Genomic DNA, 22,745 nt, shown 5'->3' on the forward strand with positions numbered 1-22,745 from the left:
TTGTCAATTTTCTGTTTTTCAAATTGGGCAATTTCTAGTACTTTATCATTTAGTCCATTGGTCTTTTCTTTTGGCATATGTATTACATGATTGAGCACATTTAATGACATGAAAAAAGTTTTTTTCAGTGTTTTTAAGTTCTACAATTTCCATTTGGTTCTTTTATATAGCCTTGATTTTTTGTGAGATTAAAAACTATTTTTATTTGTTTCAAGAGTATTCATAATTGTTCATTAAAACATTTTGTTGTGGCTACTTTGAGATCCTTATTGAATAATTTCAACATCTGCGTCATAATACTGACATCTGTTGTTCGTCTTTCCTCATTCAAGTTATAATTTTCTCTGTTCTCAGTATGATGAGTGGTTTTCCATTGTGTAATGAACATCATGTATAGATGTCAGGAGACTCTATCCTATTTAAATCTTCTATTTTAGTAGATAGTGACACTATTTAGGTTTATTACATAGATTCTGGCTCACTATTGTAGGCTGTGGTTTGAATAACAATTTAGTTTTCAGAACTCTGACTGTGCTATTCTGGTCTGGTTTGTTCACCTGATGCTATCAGTATTCTTGTTTGCTCCCTGCTGGTGCTGCCAGCAGCAGGAGACACTTCTCTAGATGGCTGGTGCTACTAGGGCAGGGATGGGAAACATCAAGTCCACAGGGCAAAGACCAATTCCCTGGGCCTGCTCACCAGAAGCTCTGTGATAGGGGCAGTGATAGGGGCAGTGCTCCTGCTTTATCTCTACTAGTGTTACAGCAGGAGAGAAGTTAATGCACCAAGCCACTTTCTGCCACTGGTGGAAGAATTAGGAGATAGCAGGCCTGGGAATCAAGAGTTTGTGTGCAGCTTTTATCTTCACTGAGATCTTTTGAATCGAAATTTTTTTTTAATTAATGAATGAATTAATTATTTTTTTAATTGAAGAAATGTTTTTAATTTCCCCCTATCTACCTTCCCTCTTCCCCCTCCCTCTCCCCTCTGTTTAACTGAAATTTTATTTTCCTCTGGAGCCATATTTTCATTGCAAGTCAGACCACAGAACTGTCAAATTTTTGAAAACCACTTCCTTAAAATCTTCACTGAGATTCATCATAGTTTACTTTAGGGAAGCTCATTTTTGTTCATCTGAGGTTTTCTTCATTCTCGCCTCTCAAGCAATAATTCCTAATGGTCAAATCCAATCCAGAGTAGATATTTCTTTGCAGTTTCTTCTACCCTCTAAGAGACGATCAGAATAGAGGGCAAAGAGTTTATCAGATTCTCCATTTTATACAGGGTGAGTTAAATAATGCCCACAGATTAAAAACTCCCAGATTCTAAACTATCTTGCCTGTATGCCAGGTGATTGTTCTGACTTAAAAAAAGAATTCTGGGCTTCAGTGGACATCCATGAACTACTCCTACCATACTACCATGTCTGTTTTCCTCTCATTATTTTTACTCAAATGCCTTCCACCATGTTCCTACCATCTAGTTTGAACATATTTATATCTTCCATGTTGGTCCTCATCCCTACCTCTGACCTCTATAGTACACATGTCTCTGAAGCACAGTTTATCTTTCATTTCCATCTCATGCTATGTTTTTATCAAATTTAATGCTGTCTATGAGATTGTATTCACCATCCACTATCTTCTCTAAAATGTAAGGCTTCCCTTGTATGTTACTCATCCTCATCATGATGGTTGGTTGTATGGATACCTGAGGTCCTAACTTTCATTCCCAATGTTTTTCCAACACTTCTACACTGGCAGAGTCCAACTTCACACATGCTCAGCATTTAAACATCTTCAGCCACTTATTCATCCCTTCATCTATTCAGCCATCATTTTTCCAACACATGCTGGTACTGGAATATAGACCAAGAAGCTTCCAGGCCATTTGGGAAAACTGAGACATAAAGAGACACAGTTCAGGTCGATCAGTGCCATGACAGGTAGAAATACAAAGTGAAGTGAGAAAGCAGAGCAGGGTCTTATGCAGCCCAGGGGAACCAGAAAATGTATCTTGGAGTAGGAGAAGCTCCATGGTACTCCCAAAAGATGAGTAGGATGAGTCATGCCAAAAGGAGGAGGGAGAGATCTATATTCAGAAAAGATACATTGCCTAAAGCAGGAAAGAGGTAAACAAGTGATCTGGCCTGTTTGGCTTCACTGTGGGTCAGGGTCTATGTGGAGATGTGACAGGAGGTGCAGCCATAGGAGAGCTGGAGGCAGGAGGGCTTTTTATACCAGCTAGGGAGCTGTTTGTCTTGAGGGCAGTGAACAGCCCTGAAGGGCTGAGGTAGGGGAGTGACTTGACCAGGTTGTGCATTAGAAAGCTCATTCAGGTGGCTGTGTGGGTCTCTATTTGGCAGGTATGGTGGAAGAACACTCTGTGCTAGATTGAGCATAAACAAGTGCCACTAACTAAAAATCTACCCAATAAAAAAACCCTACTCTTTTTGGTGCTGCCAGAGCCATCTCTGGACCACTGTGTATTAGATGCATGGGCAAGGAATCCATTCTGGGAAGAATGTCAGTGGGATAGCACAGGTCCCACACGTGATGGAAAAAGACCTAAGCTCATAAACCTCTATTGCAATAGTCAACTGAAAACCCACCCTCACTTACCCCTAAGCAAAATGGTGCTCACAATGCATCCTCTGTCCCTTGGGTTGTTCACTTCTGATCTCTTTTCCTCTCAGGGCTGCCCTGGAGCTTATTTCAACTGCATTTTCCCAGGGGCAGCAGTTAAGGCAGGCTAGTGAGGTGAGCTCAGGCCTGGGAGTTCGATAGCCCTAGGCCCACTGTATCACCTTTTCATGCCCCAAGCCTGTCCTTTATAAAAGGGGGTGATCACACCTACCTTGCAGGATTGCTGGAAGCATTAGAGATAACGTTGGTCAATGCCTGGAGCAGGGTAGGTGTTCAATAATGAGAGTGGTGGGAACTGCAGGACCTTCTGCAGGCCAGGTCCCTGCCTTTGGATGTCTCCAAACAGGGAAACAGCTGGTGTGAGGGACAGACTGGAGTGGAACTATTGCAGCCTCTTTTGTAACACCCCAAACTGGAAACGACTCATCAACAGAGAAATATTTGTGTGAATTGTGGCTTTTGTCTGTAAGGACTATTAGACCACTATGGAAAAGAATCGTTAAATCTTTTTCCACAAAGAAAACTAGAGAAATGTCCATGAAAAATCATTCATTGTGAAAGTAAGGTGCTGTATTATATGTAATATGACATTATTTATGCAAAATTAAAAGGAAAAACAAGTCAACCCAGTACTATATGAGTACTAAGTTTCTGAGAGCAAAGGAGATGGAAGGAAGGCCGTATCCCAAAATGCTAAGCAAATGTTCCTCCTAGGTTAGGATCTCAGGGGGTTGAGGGAAGATCATTAACTCTTGTAATGTTCTCTATATTGTTTAATTATATTAAGCATGTTTTACTATTATAATTTAAAAATCTGAAGACAAAGTAAACAAAGACTTGGACATGAATTCCAGATCTGTGTCTTGTAACCTAAAAGGTTTTTCAATTTCTCCAAACCCTTCTCCTTGTTTATGAAATGAGAACACTCATCCTCTTCTTAGAATTTTGAAACAAACACATCAATTTACTAACCATCTACTGAGAGCCCCCTATAGTGAGGCACTGTGCCGTGGCTTTGGCAGTGACACCTGCATTAAGAACCACACCCTCCCAACTATGATATGTGGCACAATTGTTTGTTTGCCTGGCCACACAAATGAATGAGCCACAATGACACTTCTTGCTCTGTGGCAAGATTGGAGGAAAATTTAGTGGTAGCGAGCTTTTGATATCTTCTCCACTTGACTTCGCAGGGCATCCTTTGCCCACACAGAGGGGATTCCTGCCCAGGTTGAGGCCCCCTTCTCCCTATCTTTGATGGTAGCCACCTTCTACCTGCATTGTATTTCAGATACAGAGCCCAAGAAGAGAAATGGGGTGAAGTGCTTCATGGTCATGGTGGTCATCTACCTGATTCTGCTCTCCATAGGCGCTGGGTTGCTGGTGATGGAAGGTAAAGCAGTCTTGGCCCTGTCTGGTTCCTCTGGGGGTGACTGAACATGGCCCTGAATGACACAGGGCTTAGATTGAATGGAGAGCCCTGGGGCCACGGCTGCCTACCTGCTGGGAGGGAGTTCTCAGTCCCCCGGTGGCCACAGTGATGGGGGTAGGAAGGGGAAGTGGAGAGGGAAGTGTGGGTTGGTTGCATGCGTGCATGTATATGTGTGTGTTTGTGTGTGTGTGTGTGTGTGTGTGAGAGAGAGAGAGAGAGAGAGAGAGAATGCATATGTGAGCCTATGTGTATCTAAAGCATTATTTCACATGAGTATGCCATGAGCATCTTACTTACATCAAAGGTTTTCAGCCTCTGAATGGGAAGGGGAATTGTTGATCAGAGTGTTCATTTTAACATGACTTTACTTTTCAAAGTGTTCCCAGTCCAAATGTGAAGGTCATGAAGCAATTCTATCAGCAGACACCAAAGTCACTCAAGAATATGTGCCCAGCTGACATAAACATATGTCAAATGCTTATTAAGGTCACACGTGAATAAGTCAGACCAGCACATTAGTTGTCATGCATTCATGCCCAGAGCATGCACAGTCTTAACTGTATGAAAGTTGATGTTTGATTGTGACACAGTGGGTACATCTCTAGGCCACGCAGGAATATTCTGTGGATGTGTAATGTTATGCCTGAGTGTGAAGTGCACATGTGCAAGATATAGGAAGAGCTCTGTACTCACACTAGGTCCTCACAGCACATGAGCTGTGTTTATATATTCAGGACCCATAGAAGTTATGTACATTTGACACAAAAATGTCATGATGTACTCAAAAGCATTTGGCTTTAATGAGGTCCCTTAAAGGATGTTTTGGGTGGGCTGGGGTGTCCAGTTCGGATTCTGCAGAAGCGGCTCTGGGTCCTAGAGATTCACTTTGAAAATGAGACACTGGCCTCCGAGGATCATCCATCCTACTCCTTACTCTGGTCGGAGTACCTCCCTCGCTCGGCTGCAGATGCACCGAGGCTGCAAGTCCTGCAGGCCCAGCTGATCCAGGTCCACAACAGGCAGAAGCACTTGCTGCAGCAGGTGGACAACTTCACTAAGAACCAAGGTTTGGCCCCCTTGCCTCGGATTGGGGCTCCTCAGAGGAGGATGGGAGAGAGAGAGCTGCTTGTTCAGGGGCAGGGGGATCTTTGGGCCCAAATCTCCTTCTTGGGCAAGGGGGGACTTCCAAAACCCTGGCCCAGTATGGGACCGTGGGGCCAAGACACAGGGCATGAGCCATGTGGGGTGGGCATGAAGTTACATGTCCCATGGGTGCCACAGATAGGGCTCTGTCCAAGCCAAGGGGGAAGTGGAGAGGGAAGTGTGGGTTGCATGCATTCATGTGTATGTGACCTCAAGAGCCAGGAACTGGAGCAACGAGCCCAAGGCCAGGTCTGAGACACAAAGCTCTCAGATTGATCCAGAATGTTTAGGAGAATGGGTAAGATGCAGAACCTGGGGCAATTCCCAGGAACATGACCATGCAGCCAACTAACATTAGCCTATGACTAGGAGAGAATCATGATGAGCACCAAGCTAGTTCAGGAGATGCAGGAATTGTGAGAGGGCCTGATGGGAAAATGTAGTGGCTTAGATGGTACGGCTGCAAGCAGAAGAAAATGGAGCCAAAGGTGAAGACACCAGGGTTCCTCCTTCTCTTGATCCCCTCTGGGTCTTGTACCCACCACTCTCAGGCTGTCCCAGACAAGAATGCTAATTTGGGCAAAACCAGCTCCTAGGTGTGACCTGACTGTTGCAGGGTTCGCATTGTTATATGGAGCCCGGGGTTCTTGCTCTGACCCCTGTGTCTGGGGTGAGCTGAGGCTTAGAAGAGTGAGCTTATAGCCAGGGTGCTGTGCCCACTGAAGCACATGCTGGACGCAGGTTCCAAGAGGGCAGATCCCACCAGAGGCTGACGCCTCCCCAATGAGCGCAGATGAAGGCCAAGTCTGGATTCAAAGAGAGGGGAGAGTGTGGCAGATAGGCAGAGTCCAGGCTCAGACAGTTAGACACTGCGAGAGTTACTCTTTCCTCTGAGAGGTGAGGGAGCTGGTTTTGATTAACATGAGAGCCCTTCCTTTAATCTGAGGTACTTGCCCAGCTGATTTGGTTTCATAGTCTTCTGACATTGTGAAGTGCTGTCCAGGGTCTCAATCCCCTTTTCACACTTCTAGGGCTCCCAGGGATCTACGACTCTTGGATATAGATGACTAGTTACATCTAAACATCTGGCTCTTTCCTAAAATATTCCAAGGTGTTTGGCTCCCATTGTCCAATTTCATCCTGGAGGAACTGCCTCTCTGGGCCAAGCTGGGAGCTCTGGGTGTGTGCCACTAGCTCAGCCTACATACCCTCTCTCTTTCTCTTGCAGAGCTGTTCCAGATCAAAGGCGAACGCGGTGCTCCAGGTGGGTTCATTTCCATGATGACTCATGCTGTCTTTCCTACAATCTTCTCCCATGGGCCCTTATTCAGGTCACACAGGGGTCAGGGACACCTAGCTATCAAATCCTGAACTGAGTCTCAACAGTGACCTTTTCTGAGACCCCGTGCTGAAGTAAGGAGTTCCAGTACCCAATTCTATTTCCATCAGTCCGGTCCCCATTCTTGTGTATATAAAGACAGCAATTCTATTCTGAAATACAGTTAGCCCTCCGTGTCCGCAGTTCTGCATCCACAGATCCAACCAACCGTGGATCAAAAATATTTTTTAAAAAATTTCAAAAAGTTGATTCTTAAACAATACAGTATAACAACTACCTACATAGCATTTACATTATGTTAGGTATTACAGGTAGTCTAGCCGAGGGGGAAGTGGAGAGGGAAGTGTGATTTAAAGTATACTGGAGGATGTGTATAGGTTATATTCAAAGTGCTATGCCATTTCATATAAGGGACTTAAGCATCCTTGGATTTTGGTATCCATGGAATCCTGGACCCAATCTTCATCAGACACTGAGGAATGACTATAGAAAGCTTCTCCACCTGATACCCTGGCACAAGTGCAGGTGTTGCCACTAGGAGACCCAGAATCTGTTGGCCTCTCTCCAAATGTGTCACCTCAGGCAACGCCTATGCCTCTCAGAAAGTCACTTTTCTCCATGCTGATGTGAGGAGATGCTATGGTCTGAATGTTTGTGTCCCCCCTGACCCCAATTCATATGTCGAACTCCTAACTCCCAAGGTTATGGTATTAGGAGGTAGGGCCTGTGGAAGATGAGTAGGCCTTGAGAGTGGAGCCCTAATTAATGGGATTTGTGCTCCTGTAAAAGAGACCACACACCCACAAAACCCAACCAAAATAGAAAAAAAAAAAATAAAAACACACACAAGGACAAAGAATCAATGGAAACACCGAGCTACCAGAAGCAAAAGATAAAATGATTATAGGAAAATCTCATATTTCAATAATCACCCTAAATGTAAATGGACTGAATTCACCAATAAAAAGGCATAGGGTTGCAGATTGATCAAAAAACAAAACCCAACCTTATGCTGCCTCCAGGAGACACATCTCAGTTCCAAAGACAAATATAGACTCAAAATGAAAGGGTGGAAAATGATATTTCAAGCAATGGCATTCAGAGAAAAAAGGTACTAATATAGGTTGAAATAGACTTCAAAATAAAAAAAGTAAAGATACTGAGGGACGCTTCATAATGATAAAGGGAATCATGCACCAAGAAGACATAACACTTATTAATATCTATGGACACAAATAAACAAAATTAGGGATGAAAGAGGGGGATTTACAACAGACATCACAGAAATACAAAGGATCATACAAGAATACTATGAAAAAGTATATGACACCATATAACCTAGAAGAAATAGACCAGTACTTAGAAAGATACAACCTTCCTAGACTGAATCAAGAACTAAAAAGACCAATCAGCAGTATGGAAATTGAAACTACCATCAAAAACTTACTAAAAAGTAAAAGCCCAGGACCAGAAGGCTTCAATAATGAATTCTACCAAACGTTCAAAGAAGATTTAATACCTATTCTCCTCAAACTCTTCCAAAAATATCGAAGAGGAGGCAACACTTCCTAACTCATTTTGAGGCCAATATTACTCTGATACCAAAACGTGGTAAAGATAACACAAAAAAAGAAAACTACAGACCAATATCTTTCATGAGCACAGAGGCAAAAATCCTAAATAAGATAATAGCGAACCGAATACAGCAACATATTAAAAAGATTATATACCACGATCAAGTGGGCTTCATCCCAGGGGCACAAGGATGGTTCAACATATACTAATCAATTAATGTGATACACCACATAAACAAATTAAAAAATAAGAATCATATGATCATATCAGTAGATACAGAAAAAGTCTTTGACAAGATACAGCATCCATTTATGATCAAAACACTTAACAAAATCAGTGTAGAAGTACCTTAACATAATAAAGGCCATATATGACAAACCCTCAGCCAATATTATACTTAATTGTGAAAAACTAGGACGTGGTTTCATAGTGTAGCAATTAGCACATCTGCTTCACAAGCAGAAGGTCCTGGGTTTGCACCCCAGTAGAGCCATGGTCCATGGTCTACGTCCATGCCACCCTGAACAAGCTCAATGTATCGGAATCTAAGCAGGGTAGGACCTGGTTAGTACTTAAATGAGAGACCACCTGGGAAGACCAAGTGCTGTAGGCATAAATAATAATAAATAATTAAAAAAAAAAAAGAAAAACTAAAAACCTTCCAAGATCAGGAACAAGACAAGGCTGTCCACTATCACCACTGTTATTCAATATGACATTGGATGTCCTAGCAAGTGCAATCAGGCAAGAGAAAGATATAAAAGGCATCCAAATAGAAAATGAAGAAATCAAACTGTCACTATTTGCAGATGACATGATTCTCTATATAGAAAACCCTAAAGACTCCACAAGAACACTACTAGAAACAATAAGCAAATACAGTAAAGTCCCTGGATATAAAATCAACGTTCAAAAATCCATAGCATTCCTATACTCTAATAATGAAGTGTCAGAAAAAGAAGTGGAAAAAATAATTCCTTTTGCAATTGCAACAGAAAGAATAAAATACCTAGGAATAAATCTAACAAAACATGTGAAGGACCTATATAATGAAAACTATAAGACCCTATTAAAAGAAATCGAAGAAGATACAACGAAATGGAAAGATATTCTGTGTTCTTGGATTGGAATAATCAATATAGTTAAAATGACTTTATTACCTAAAGCATTATACAGATTTAATGCAATCCCTTCAAACTCTCATTGGTATTTTTTTTAAAGAAATAGAACAAAAAATCGTCAGATTTGTATGGAAGCACAAAAGACCCGGAATCGCCAAAGCCATCCTGAGAAAAAAAGAACGAGGCTGGAGGCATCACTCTGCCTGACTTCAAATTATACTACAAAGCGACAATAATCAAAACTTAATGGTATTGGCAGAAAAACAGACACACAGACCAGTGGAACAGAATCAAGAGTCCAGAAATAAACCCATGTTTATATGGGCAAACAATTTTTGACAAAAAAGCCAAAAATGTACAGTGGAGAAAGGAAAGCCTCTTCAATAAATGGTGCTGGGAAAACTGGAAAGTTACCTGCAAAAGAAAAAACTAGACTGTTCTCTATCACCACACACCAAAATTAACTCAAAATGAATTAAGGACTTGAACATAAGACCTGAAACAATAAATTGCATAGAAGAAAACATAGGAACTAAACTCATGAACCTTGGACTTAAAGAAGATTTTATGAATTTGACCTCAAAAGCAAGGGAAGTAAAAGCAAAAATAAATGAATGGGACTACATCAAAATAAAAAGCTTCTGCTCAGCAAAAGAAACCATCAGCAAGGTAAAGAGACAACCATCCAAATGAGATGGTTTGCAAGCAATGCCTCCAATAAGGGCCTAATATGCAAAATATACAAAGAATTCATATAACTCAATAACAACAACAGCAGCAAAAATGGTCCAATCAAAAAATGGGTAGATATACAAATGGCCAACAAACATGAAAAGATACTTAACATCGCTAGCTATTAGGGTAATGCAAATCAAAACCACAATGAGATATCATCTCACACCTGTTATCAACAAGACAAGTAATAATAAGTAATAACAAGGTTAGAGAGGATGCAGAGAAAAAAAAACCCTCATATACTGCTGGCGAGACTGCAAATTGGTACTATTACACTATAGAAAATAGTATGGAGGTTCCTCAAAAAACTGATAATTGATCTACCATATGATCTAGAAATCTCTCTGCTGGGTATTTATCCCCAAAGACTTGAAAACTCATATCCAAAAAGATATTTACACACCGATGTTCATAGCAGCATTATTTACAGTGGCCAGAACATGGAAGCAACCAAAGTGTCCTACGATAGATGACTAGATAAAGAGGCTGTGGTACATATATACAATGGAATATTACTCAGTCTTAAGAAGAGATGAAATACTGCCATTTGTGACAACATGGATGGACCTCGAGATAATCATGCTAAGCAAAATAAGCCAGACAGAAAAAGTTGAAAACCACATGATATCACTTGTATATGGGATATAAACCTAAAAGCAACAAACGAACAGGACAAACAAACAAAGACTCATGGATGTGGAGAATAGACTAGTGGTTACCAGAGGGAAGGGGAGGAGGGAGGATAGATGGGGTAAAAGGGGCCAAATATGTGCTGACAGAACGAAATCTAACTATGGGAGGGGAACACGAAATGCAATATATATATATGCCTTACTGTTAAATTATACACCTAAAACTTACTGCATTTTGTTAACCAATGTCACCAAAAAAAAATTAATTAAAAATAAATTTTAAAAAAGAGTGAGAGAGACCCCACAGAGCTTCCTAATTCCCTCTCCTATGTGAGGGTGCAGCAGGAAGTCAGCCATCTGCAACCCGGAAGAGGGCTGTCACCAGAACCTGACTATGCTGACACCCTGATCTTGTACTTTCAAACTCCAGAACTGTGAGAAATAAATTTTTGTTGTTTATAATCCATCGAGTGTATAGTGTTTGTTACAGCAACCAGCATATACTGAGACAGGATAAGGAGCCCTTTCCTGCCCACGCAAGTCATTGTGAGACTCGAGTCTGCACAGCAGAGCGGCCCTTGGAAAGGTAGAGCACTGCATACGAGTGGCAGCAATAATAGATGCCATTTATTTAGAGACTGCCACATGTTTTCCACATAGCCACCTCAGGATAGCCCTTAATAACTGGTGTATCAATCTCACTTTGCTGACGAGGAAGCCAAGGCTCAAAATGATTTGACTTGCACAAGGTCACCCAGGTAAAGGAGTAGGTCTGTCTGACTTGGTCTATCTCAGAAGACATCATCTATATAGTTGTGTCTTGCCTGCTAGGCCATGATCTTCTTGTAGGAAGGAGCTCTGTCTTTCTTTATCTCTTTCTTTCTTTTTTTTTTCTTTTTTATCCTTCCACATAGTTTGGATGGTCCTTGATATTCAGTGACGGTTTGTTAAATGAACAGTGGTGTGAGTGGGTGGCATTGTCACCCCACCTTGTTGGTTGGCTCATTGGTGTGTCTGCTCCTCGTCCTCAGGTCTTCCAGGTCAAAGGGGGCCTGACATCCCTGGCTGAGAAGGGGGCCAAGGGATACAGTGGAGCCACTAATACCTCCCGCTTATCTACTGACCCTGTAATCCTCTTTCTCCTCCTTGTCCGGGTTATGTTCTGAATTCTCTTTTCTTTCTAGGTCCCCCAGGACACCAAGGGCTGCCGGGAATCAAGGGAGAGGCAGGTAAGTGGGGGCTGGGTATGTGTACTGACATGTATAGCAGGCTTTCTCAGAGAGGCTGCAGATGGCTGCAGACACAGACAGCCCACTTCAGTGTCTAAATACCCTGTGATGTCTGTGTGTGAGGGAGGCCAGCCTGGAGTGAGGCCTTAGATAGGCTGGGGATTCAGGGAAGCACTCTGCATCACCAGAGGGGTTTGGATGCTCCAATCTACTCTTTGGGATTCAGGAGGCCAAGCCTGTGAGTATCACTTGGGAGAGTCAAGCTCATGGGTGGGGCAGCAAGTTTAGGATCTGACCCATCTACCTTCATCATGGACCTTGACCTTGGTAACATTCCCTTACCTTTCTGAACCTCAGTGTCTTTGTCTACAAAATGGGAATAAGAATGCTGCAGAGGGTCACTGGGGGAATTAGCAATAATGATGAAAAGCCCATGATTGTTTCTTTAAGGCTGTAGCCTAAACCTGCCCAGCCATCTTACAAATGGCTACAGCATGGCCAGGGCAGAGAATGTGAGAGCTCAGCTGCAACCCCCAGGGGATGGGGGAGACCCAAATGTCAGAGCCCATGACTGTAAAGTCCAGTCCACTCTCCACTTAGACTCTCCAGCCTCCAGATCCCTGTTGGGCCTGAGGCTACTGAGATGTAACAATGTAAGGACAATAAGGTGAGCCTAGAGAAAGAGCAGAATGAAAGGATTTACAAGGAAGGAGCAAATAAACAAACCAACAGTCTCTAAGCCTCTGGGCCACTGAGGCAGAAAGAAAACACCAGCAGTTATAGAAAGGAATCTTGGTAGCAGGGAAAATCTTTTTGGAGGAACTAATTTTGAGGAGGAATTTAATAGAAGGGATCCCAAAGAGTGTCTTGTTCTAAGTCTTCAGCAGGGGTTTTTCCAGGAAGATTTTCAATGCGGGGGCTGGACAAACAATAGAAAGAGAGTTTATAGTACAGTGAAGGACCCCCACAGACACTTGCACACCCACATGCTCACACATGTACATGTGTGCACACACATTTATGCAACCCTCTCCCACACACTATCACACTCGTGCACATGCTCACATGTGCACATACACTCCTACACTCATACTCCCCTTGTCTCTGTGTATGTGCATGTGCGTGTGTGTGTGTGTGTGTGTGTGTGTGTGTGTGTGTGTGTGAGAGAGAGAGAGAGAGAGAGAGAGAGAGACAGAGACAGAAATCTCTTGCGGGATGCCTTGCCCACAGAAGGAGCTCTAGAATGTCAGATGATTAAAGCTGAGGCCATGGAGTGACTGAGTTCTTTTCTTCTTTTCAGGCCTCCAAGGACCCAAGGGTGCTCCAGGGATGCAAGGAGCCACTGGTAGTTTGTGCTTCCTCTGCTTGGGATCAGTGATGCATTGACCCAGGCACTGTGCCAGCTGTCCCCAGTGTCCCCCACCCCGTCCCAGAGCATTAACATCCTCATATAGTCCTCTTCTCTTGAGTCTTACTGTACCTTGTCAGATCAACCAAGAAATGAGGAAACACACTCCCAGACTTCCTCTGGAGACCCCTTTTCTTTCTCCTCAGAATGCCCCCATTGTCTAGGAGCTTGTCTCCAAGAAGATGATGGGAGCCCACCTCACCAGCCATTCCCTTCTCAGGCGCCCCAGGACCTCAAGGAGAGAAGGGCAGCAAAGGCGATGGGGGTCTCATTGGCCCCAAAGGGGAAACTGGTGCTAAGGGAGACAAAGGAGACTTGGGCCTCCCAGGTAAGGACTATATTAGTGTGTCAGTGTTTGCTGGGAAGCCTGCAGGGCTGGGCCTCCACTCTGGGCAACTGTGTCTGTTCAACATCCACTAAGGAGTAGGGATATGCTCTGCTGACTGGCATCCCAAGAGTATAGGTGTGGTACCTTCTGTTCAGATGAGCAAAGGACAAGAATACAAAAGCTAAGAGCAATGCAAGAGGGGCAACAGTGTTATGCCAGGCACAACTGGTGGCAACTGGGGACATAGGCAGTGCTAGGAGCTTGGAGGAGAGAAAAGTGAGGCACTGAAGCAGGGGTCTGAGGTGGGCTTGAGGAAGAAGGGGAGCTTGGCTGGCAGTGAAGGCAAAGGGGTTGATTCTAGAAGGGGAACTTCAGAACCTCCCTCGATGGCAGATGCTCTCTCTAAAGCACTGCTTCTCAAGCTGGGGGCCGTGAGTAAAATCTATTTGGGATGCTTGTTCAAAATGGAAGTAAGCCCCAACAGTTTGCGTTTTAGAGACCCTGGATGATTCTGACGCTGGAAGTCCAGGGAGCTTGTTCTGAGGAACACTGTCCTAAGATCTGGCTGTGACTGAGTGTGTTCATATTTTTGTCACTTGGCCTCTTTTGTGGCCTCTTGGGGTAGCTCTGGGGTGCAAGATGGGAAATGAAGGCTGCAGAGCTAGCAGGCTTAGTTGCCATCCCTGCCCTGCACCTGTTCACCTGTGTGACTAGCACATGAGTTAGCCTGATAAGATTTGAGCTCTTCATTTCAGAAAAAAAATGGTAACTAAAATAATAAATTATACACACCTTGCAAGATAGTTATAAGAGTTAGAGATCATGTTTTCAAACTCTACCACGTGGTTGACACTAAATAAATGACAACCATTATTAGTAGTATTAGTGATCCTGTAAGGTAGGAAGTGAAGGACTCCAATTCCTAGATCAGATAGAATTGGGTTCTAATTTGGCTCACTAGCTGTGTGACCTTGGGCAAATGACTTAACCTCTCTGATCCTCAATTTACTCACCTATAGATGAAAGATAATAATAGTAATCTTTAATGAGACTTAATCATAATGGGAATATAAGACAGAAGTATGATACTGTACCTGCAAATTGAAATTATTTAGATTATAAGAAACTAGGTACACTTGCCTTCAGGAAGACAGCCCTTAGCAGGGATGTGTCAGCCATCCTCAGATATTAGAAAGGCACTTGTGGAAGAGAAAATAGACTTACTCTAGTAGTGCCCAGCAGAAGAATGAGGAACAATAGACAAAGATTTCAGGAGAACCAATTGTGCCATGGTAAGGGAGGAAGAACGAGTTAAGACTGCTCCATGGTGAAATAGGCAGATGAAGGTCTTAGAGAGCAGCTCACCACTAAGGAGGGAAAGAGAAGGTGCAGAATCCTCCCAGGTAGGACTGAAAGGACATCCTTGCAGCAGGCAGACAGTTGGCCTCTGAGGATGACTCCCAAAGTAGAACACTGAGCTCTCTTTGCAATGGAAAAGGGAGGCCCAAACTTTCTCAGGGTGGCTCTGCCAGCCCCAGAGAAGGGAACAATGGCCAGGCCTTTGCCCTCTAGTCCTTTCTCATGGAGTCTGAGCCATACTGTTTTTCATCCCACACTCACCCATTGCCACATAGGAAGATGTCGAGTCCACACCCAGTCTCAGGCCCAGAAACGCTGTGGTTAGTGAGGGGAAATGTAGCAGTTTCAGTTCTTTAGAAATCAGAACTCCAACCTTCCCCTCCTCTTCTCAAATTTCCCCTCCCAAGATCTCTCAAGATCACAAAATCACTCTTAGCCACTGCTTGCCCAACCCGGCGGACAGGGCTGGCTAACCAAGTGCGACCTGCCCCTGTCGTACTGAGGTTTTCCGCTCTTTGTCCCAGCCAGTAGGTAATGCCACAGTGGTGAAGTTTCCAGGGACATAGTTCACCTTTAGCTCTGACTGGAAAGTTCTGAAGTCAGACGCAGCTGTGATTCCTCAGCTGATGCTAGACTCTGATCTTTTCGCTGATACTGCTCTGCTTCCAAGGTTGTCCCTTCTGATGGAGACACAGAAGTCATAACAACACAGACTCAGGCCCGGGCCATGCTCAAGAAACCTCATATGGCCACACAGCTGCCATAGCATGATGGCCCTGGCTGGCCCAGAGCAGTAGGGCACCAACAAATTCCTCCAGGGAATAATTCCTAGTCTTTTCAAGTGACATTTGGTTCTTCTGCTGAAATGAACACTCTGAATGACTAAGGACTGCTATCTATACTGTTTGTACCTGTTGTAAGAGATCTCAACTGTAACCAAGTTCTTTATGGTAGTTTTGTTTTCCATCAAGGAATAATCATCCTCTGAGTGTCCAAACCATCTCCAAAAACCTAATTCCCAAGCCTTGCCTCAAAGCTTAGACACAGGTTTGTACGACAGTTGCTTCTCTCCCTTCTCTTCAGACCATTTTTTGGTCCTTTCCTCATTCACTGAAGAGGATGCTGGTGGCCTTCTGAGTCCATCCCAGTTCTGTATCAGGAAATTAATAGAATGGAGACTTTGAGCCAATTCCACCCTAACAAGCCAGCCCCAGGGCCTGAGGAAGTTGCTCAGGGTGGGTCTTTACTGACGGTGGGACTTCAGCAGCTTCTTGAATATCAGGTAGCCCGTGGGTTGCCAATGAGAAGGCCCCACATGGTACAGCTGGGAAGGGCCATGCGACTTATTCCCAAACCAAACTCGCAATGTGAGAAGGGGTTGGTGAGTCTTGTCCTGTGAGGAGCTGCCCTCAATTGATATGCACCAAGCAGGGGCAGAAAAGAAGAGAGAGCAAAGGACGACTGAGAAGTGTACAGGTCAGGATGAGCCTTGAATGCTGATGACAAGTGGAAAATTTGAAACCTTAGGCACCAAGAAAGCCTATGGCTAAAATGCTGGCAGGAAAATGAGCTGCTGCAATGTTTTTCTCTCCATCAATGCCTTAAAGCTTCTCTTCTCAGCATTTGAGGTCTGCTGTCTAGAATATTCAGATTTCAATTTGGGAGGCTTAAAAAATAATTCCCCAAATGCAGACACTAAAATGATCCAGCACTGATTAAACCTGGGCTGTAGTTCCTCCCAAGGGGACTAAGACACTGATCTGGGCCCTGAGAGTCTGGCTTCCAGGTCTTACACTGCCCATTGGCCAGGCCAGGTCACCTCATCCACATTTCCTGAGTTTCCATTTTGTCTCTGGGGCAGAGTTGTATGCTCCTTGGGCATACAATCATATCTTCTATTTCTAGGCTCCAAGTAGGAACTCAAGGAGTTTGAGTTTGGAATTTGGGTGAAACGGGAAGTGTGAGAGTGGGACCTGGTGCTCAGGTTTGCCCTCCTCCCATGGCTGACTGTGACTCCTTCGTTTTTCAGGAAGCATGGGAGTGAAAGGAGAAATGGGAGTCATGGGACCCCCTGGAGCCCAGGGGAGTAAAGGCGACTCGGGGAAACCAGGCCCCCCAGGTAAGAGGCTTCATGGTCAGGTCTCCTGGCCTGTGATATTCTTTTTCTTCTGTCAGGCAGAGCTAGAGGGGGAAAAAATCTCCAAATGTCCTTCTTCTTTTTAGGTGTAGCTGGAATTCCTGGAATTAAAGGACATCAAGGTAAGAACTGTGGGAATCTAGACATCATTCAAGTTCCCACTGCCCCTGAGCAAAGTTAAGTCCAGGACCTGACTCCATTATCTCATTTCATTATAGGATTAATCTAGAGCATCTAGGGTCTCTAAAATTTGGCCCCTCCTAAGAGGAAAAGAGCAGCATGCTTAATTGATAGTCCTCTGTAGAGTTTTACCTTACTCTGCCACCCAGGGTCGGAGCTGGACATTTGTAACCCAGAGTTCCTACTGAGTTTGCAAGCCCTGAACTGCAGCAGTGAATAGAAAAGATTGGTAGATTGCTGAGACTGTAATTTTATTCCTGCTATTAGGGCTACTTCATGGTTTCTAAAGCTGCCCAGGGAACATATTAGATGTTAAGATGTTGAGAACATAGATGTGTTGAGGGAGGGGCAGCCAGGCCCTCTGCCAACCACCTAGCCCTGCAGTCATAACTTAACTTTCAGGACAACCTGGAGAAAGGGGACTTCAAGGCCCTCCGGGTGCGGCAGGATCCCCAGGTGCCAAGGGTGAGCCTGGAAGCACTGGAGCCACCGGACCAAAAGGTGAGCTCCTTGGTCCTATGGTAGATGTAGGGACTGATGCATGAAGATCCAACTAGCTCAGTCCTTATGCCCACCATGGTACCTGTTGTCTAGGACCACCAAGGAGACACAGGTAACAGAGGGTGTGGGTAGGTGGGTGGGCAGCATTGCTGGGTGTCAGGGATGGACAAAGGGGAGGACTGGCTCCCTGAGGCCCCACCAGAAGGAGGTAGAGGGTCTCCTGTGCTCTGAGCCTTAAGGCCCTAGGGCTGTTCTTCCTCTGCCCAGGGTCTCTGAAAAGCTTCAAATACCATGACCAAAGCTCCAACATCAAAAAGAGCAAGGCACCTTGCCCCACTCTTCTTCTGGCCTACAATGGGGCCTCAGAGGACAGGGCTCTGGGTTTGGGAAGGGGGGTTGAGAAACCCCTTCTCGCATGCTTTCCAAGGGTGCTCAGCCTGGGAGGAGTGACCTGCAGCAACTTAGCTCCCAGAGACCAGTTTCTAGACCACTGTGCGAACTCAGCCTAGGTTATAAACCGTCGTTCTGATTTGATATACTTTATAAACCACTACGCCAATTTTATCTAGTCACTACAAAAGTGTGGGCACCTGCAGTGGTCTAGAAAGTGTAGGCTACCATGGTGGGTGCTGAGCCCCTATGATGCACAAGATCTGGTTTCTGTCCTCAGACATACAGGTTGGTGCAGTAGACAAGCAGGTAGACTTTTGCCAGACTGTCAGGCACACTCTGATGTGGGCATTTATACAAAGAACTGCCACATGCCATTTAGAAAGCAAAGTACAGGCCAGAAGGTATTGCGGCAATGCAGGGCTGTGAGAAAAGGGCTGTGTATCTGCCTGGGATGTCTGTGGGCAATGTGCCACAGCCTCTTCCTGTATCAGAGCAGAGGTCATGCTGGTGTTAGCCAACCTGTATGCCCTCACCCAAGAGCTGTGTTACAGACACACACCAGAGGCAGGTCCTCTCAGTTGTCATTGAACAAGTGGTTGACTGATTGATTTCAGTGGCCTGGGTCTGCTTGGGGTAGTAAAAGGCAGACCAGTGCAAGGGTGATGTAAGAGCTTAAGCTGAGTCTTGGAGGATGAGTAGAGCTTAGCCACATGCAGGAGGGGAAGAAAAGTCTAGAAAGAGGGAACAGAGCAGGTGAAGTCACAGAGGAGTGAGGGAGGACTCTGTAGGTTAGTGTTCCTGGCACGTGTTTGGTGTCTAGGGTTGGGATGTGGGGAAGCCAGGAGCTCTGGTCAGAGGGGTGGGTGGGGCCACCTCCTAGCCAGCTTTGGAATCTAGACCTTTGACTTTTGGGGTTTTCCTGAAGGTCGTCAAGAGCTGTAGTGCGGGTAGCTCCTATAGCCACTGTTCTTCCAATCTGTCAGCCTTGGAGTTGATTTCTTTTTCGCAACTTGTGTCAGTGTAGGCAAGGGCTCTGCTACCTGATGCCATATAGGTGCCACCTGAAGGCCACAAGCAAAGTCTCACCTTCCACAAAGACTCCACCTGTGTATGGTGGCCAAGTGGCCCCAACTTGTCAGCTGCCTCTTCTCATCTTATACCTCCTTCTTCCCTGGTCCCAGTTCTTAGGGTGTCTGATTTAGGGGCCTGAAGCTGTCTCGCCCCCAAGTTTCCTGCTTAGCTTCATGGAGATGACAACTTTCCCCCCTCAGTTATAAACAGTGAGGTCCCCTCCTTCTCTATTCCCACCCCACCATTGCTAGACTAAGCTAGAATATTAAGGGTAAAACATGATTTTACCCAAAAGGGCACTGTGCTGACTCCTCAGGCCCCAGCTTGTATCTCCCACTGTCTGAGGTTAGGGAATCTTGCCCTGCATGCTGCATCCTGGGAGAGTTTTATAATAAGAGCAGCTCTTGACAATGAGCATTTTCATGACAACCCAATGAGCTAAGTAAGCACTCTTGTTAGTGCTATTTCACAGTAAGAGATGGAGCCCGGGTGCAAATCCAGACCCGAGCAATCCAAAGCTTGGCCTTGTACATTATACCCCATCAGGCCATCTTCTACCCCAGGCAGCCTGAAAGTTCCCCTGCCCCCATCAGAGCACTGATGAGCAACACCCCTCCCTCCATCCCAGTGCAGGATGGATGAGAACAGAAGCTGCAGCTGTTTATTCCACTCTTAAAAGGAAACACAGAGCTCTTATGCCCTGTTATGGCTTTTTCTCATTTATCCAAGACCCCACCCCCATTATAGCACACAGTCTGGGCATCATTTTTACCCCATCATCAAGTCCCTGTCTATCTGCTGGGCACCTTTACGGGAATCTCCATCAGACAGGCCTAGTGGCAAATAGCAACCAGGAAAATTCTAAGGATGATTCTTTAACTCTAGCTGCCCAAGTAAACCTGGTAGTAAATTGCATTTTCAGTTTGGGGCATGTGATAATTACAACTTAATACAACTTGCATAGGTTCCCCGCAAAAACCCAAATGCTTGTCTTGATCAAGTAGCCAATGGTCCATATGAACATCTCAGAAGGGATTTCTCATAAGATGATAATCTGGCTCATCACAGCCAGGTCTATAGATCATCCTTAAGTAAAAAGTTAATGAACTTTGGGAGAGGTTAGATTTTTTGAAGTGGGAGAAAGAAGGGTGATTGGTGAGTGGCAGTCAGATCTTGCCATGGGAGATAATACATACTCTCCAATGTCAGGACATTGGTATTCCCCAAACTAGAGGTCTTACGATGTTTGTCCAGTTTTCATTATATTAAGCCAGTTTTTCAAACTAGTCTATTTCCCATTTTGTAAATAAAATCATTAATCTCTCAAGAGATTATCTAGCTGCACTGGATGAAGTGAAAGAAATTACCACCATGCCTTGGCTTGACCTAGATAACAGCGAGATCTCATTTTTATGCATTAATTACAAAAACGAAGAAGTCTGTTTATTGTTAATGATGCCTCTGGGCCAGACATTGTGCTTTAGTCCCATGATCTTAGTGGATCAGTACATGACCTTCCTGAGCCTCAGTTTCCTCCTCTGTGGGGTGAGAGGAGTAACCTAGAATGATATCTGGGTTCCTGCCAGCTTGTCAGCACTCTGGGTTTGAAATAGGCAATTTTCAGTCAGAGCAGGAACATACTAAGATTTTAGGCAGTACACCAGCTCAACACTAAACAATAGGAAGGAATGTGCTCTCTAAATGAACGGCTTCTGTGGGAGAAATCTCTTCTCTAAGTAAACACTTTGCAAACAAATATTCTGGGCTCTCTCGACTTGATAAGTTTGTGATACCCAGAGAAACACAGTTTGTTTGTTGTTAAGAGGAAAACTTAGCATTTGTTTGCTTTTTAGTATAGTTTTACAACATCCTCATCTAGATCCTATTTTTCAGCCATTCTCTCTCTCCAATCAGAACACTGCCTTGATTTATAGTGTAATTCCTAGTCCTTTGATTGAATATAGTCGAGGCACTCAGCGAATGTCCTCTAGAAACCAATGAGACTTGGAGAGAAATCACACAAAACTCAATTTCAGTTTCCTCTACTTGAAGAGGGGAGTTTTAACATTATGTATATAATGTTGCCCATTATATACATATCAAAGGGCATTTCCTCAAGGGCCAGAAGGTTTTGGGAGCACTCAGACATGGGAGGGGCTGGGAGTTCCTTAAAGACCAGAAGGCTGTTCACAGGAGGCTGGCTGTGAACTGTTCCATGAAGACTGAATGAGATGTATTTGCAGTCTCTGGACCAACAGCATCAGCATTACCTGAGAACCTGTTAGAAATGCAGTCTCAAGTCCCCATCCCAGATGCACTGAATCTTCTACTCTGGGTTGGGTCTAGCAAGTTGTTTTTTTTTTTTTCACAAACCCTATGCAGGTTATTCTGAGGCAAACTCCTATTTGATTACTTGTTTAAGAAAAAGGGGTGGCTGGGACTGTCTTTGGGATCAGGTGGACAGCCTGAGTGAAACTCCAGGAAGAAAGCAGTGAGCTGGCAGCTACAGGCCCAGTGAGAGGCCCACTGGAGGCCAACCCTGGGTTTCAACTCTATCTTCACCACTCTCTGTGTGACCTTGGATAATCCCCTCATGTCTCTTGAGTGTTGGCTTCCTCCTCTGTAAAAAAGGAAATGGCTCTGTCTTGTAGGGCGACTGAGAGATGGGAAAAAGCAATGTAGGTAAAGCCCCTGGCATGGTGCCTAGTACAGTGCAGGCATCAGCGGATGCTGAGTCCCCAGGAGGAGAGAGGTTGGGAGGGAGGGTGTAAGAAATGAAGTGGGGAGGGTCAGGTCACAAAGACCACGGATGTAGTGAATAGGGGCTTCCCTATGGTTCCTGTCTGTACAGAGTGCTTGTCATTCAATGCTTTAGAGACAGCTGGAGAGGGGTACTTCTTTGAGGGGAAAGTGAGGGGGACAATAAAGGAAGGTCACAGTGCCTGGGGTCCCTGAACCTTGCTTCTAGGGAAAAGCTCTTAAGGTAGAGATTTCTGCAAATAAGGCACCCTGTAGGATGCAGACAGAGACGGCCAAGAGTCTAGCTGTGGAGCATTTTTCTATTTAATAACAACCAAAGATGTGTTTCCGAATGTAGTTCCACTGCCCTAACCTGGACACATGTGATTCAGATGCAGGTAAGCACAGGAAACATCTGCCACCTCTGCTGGTTGACCTCTAGTCAACAGCAGTTAGGAGGCCTTGCTGGGCAGCAAGTCCAGAGCTCATGAGGAGGCTATGGACCCCACGTCTGAGGTGCTCTTTACCTGGGGGGGAGACAGACACATGCAAACAGGTTCCACAGGGCAACATTTATTGAGCACTTGCCAGACACAAGGCTCAGCAGTTGACACAGAGGACTTTATTTAAGTCTCACAGCTACCCCTTGGGGCAGCCAGGAGACTCAGATGAGGAAAAGGAGGCTCAGAGAGGGGGTCACCTTCCTTAAGGTCACAGAGATGGACACAAGCCCAGGGTCAGTTACCTCCAACTCCTAGAAGAAAGCTCTCTGAGGCTT

General features: G+C 44.7%; 1 protein-coding gene across 1 annotated transcript in view; it reads left to right on the plus strand.

The window, feature by feature from the left end:
* MARCO (macrophage receptor with collagenous structure) overlaps nt 1-22,745 on the plus strand; it is a 35,658-nt gene that overhangs the window by 7,477 nt on the left and 5,436 nt on the right. Inside the window, exons 2-10 of the mRNA XM_011366074.2 lie at nt 3,937-4,038; nt 4,922-5,143; nt 6,449-6,484; nt 11,807-11,851; nt 13,152-13,196; nt 13,480-13,587; nt 16,976-17,065; nt 17,170-17,205; nt 17,666-17,764. Of these exons, the coding sequence (XP_011364376.2) occupies nt 3,937-4,038; nt 4,922-5,143; nt 6,449-6,484; nt 11,807-11,851; nt 13,152-13,196; nt 13,480-13,587; nt 16,976-17,065; nt 17,170-17,205; nt 17,666-17,764 (783 nt within the window). The remainder of the gene's footprint in view (nt 1-3,936; nt 4,039-4,921; nt 5,144-6,448; nt 6,485-11,806; nt 11,852-13,151; nt 13,197-13,479; nt 13,588-16,975; nt 17,066-17,169; nt 17,206-17,665; nt 17,765-22,745) is intronic.

Source organism: Pteropus vampyrus, unplaced genomic scaffold (genome assembly GCF_000151845.1).
Source record: "Pteropus vampyrus isolate Shadow unplaced genomic scaffold, Pvam_2.0 Scaffold120, whole genome shotgun sequence".
In the NCBI taxonomy this organism is placed as follows: Eukaryota; Metazoa; Chordata; class Mammalia; order Chiroptera; family Pteropodidae; genus Pteropus; species Pteropus vampyrus.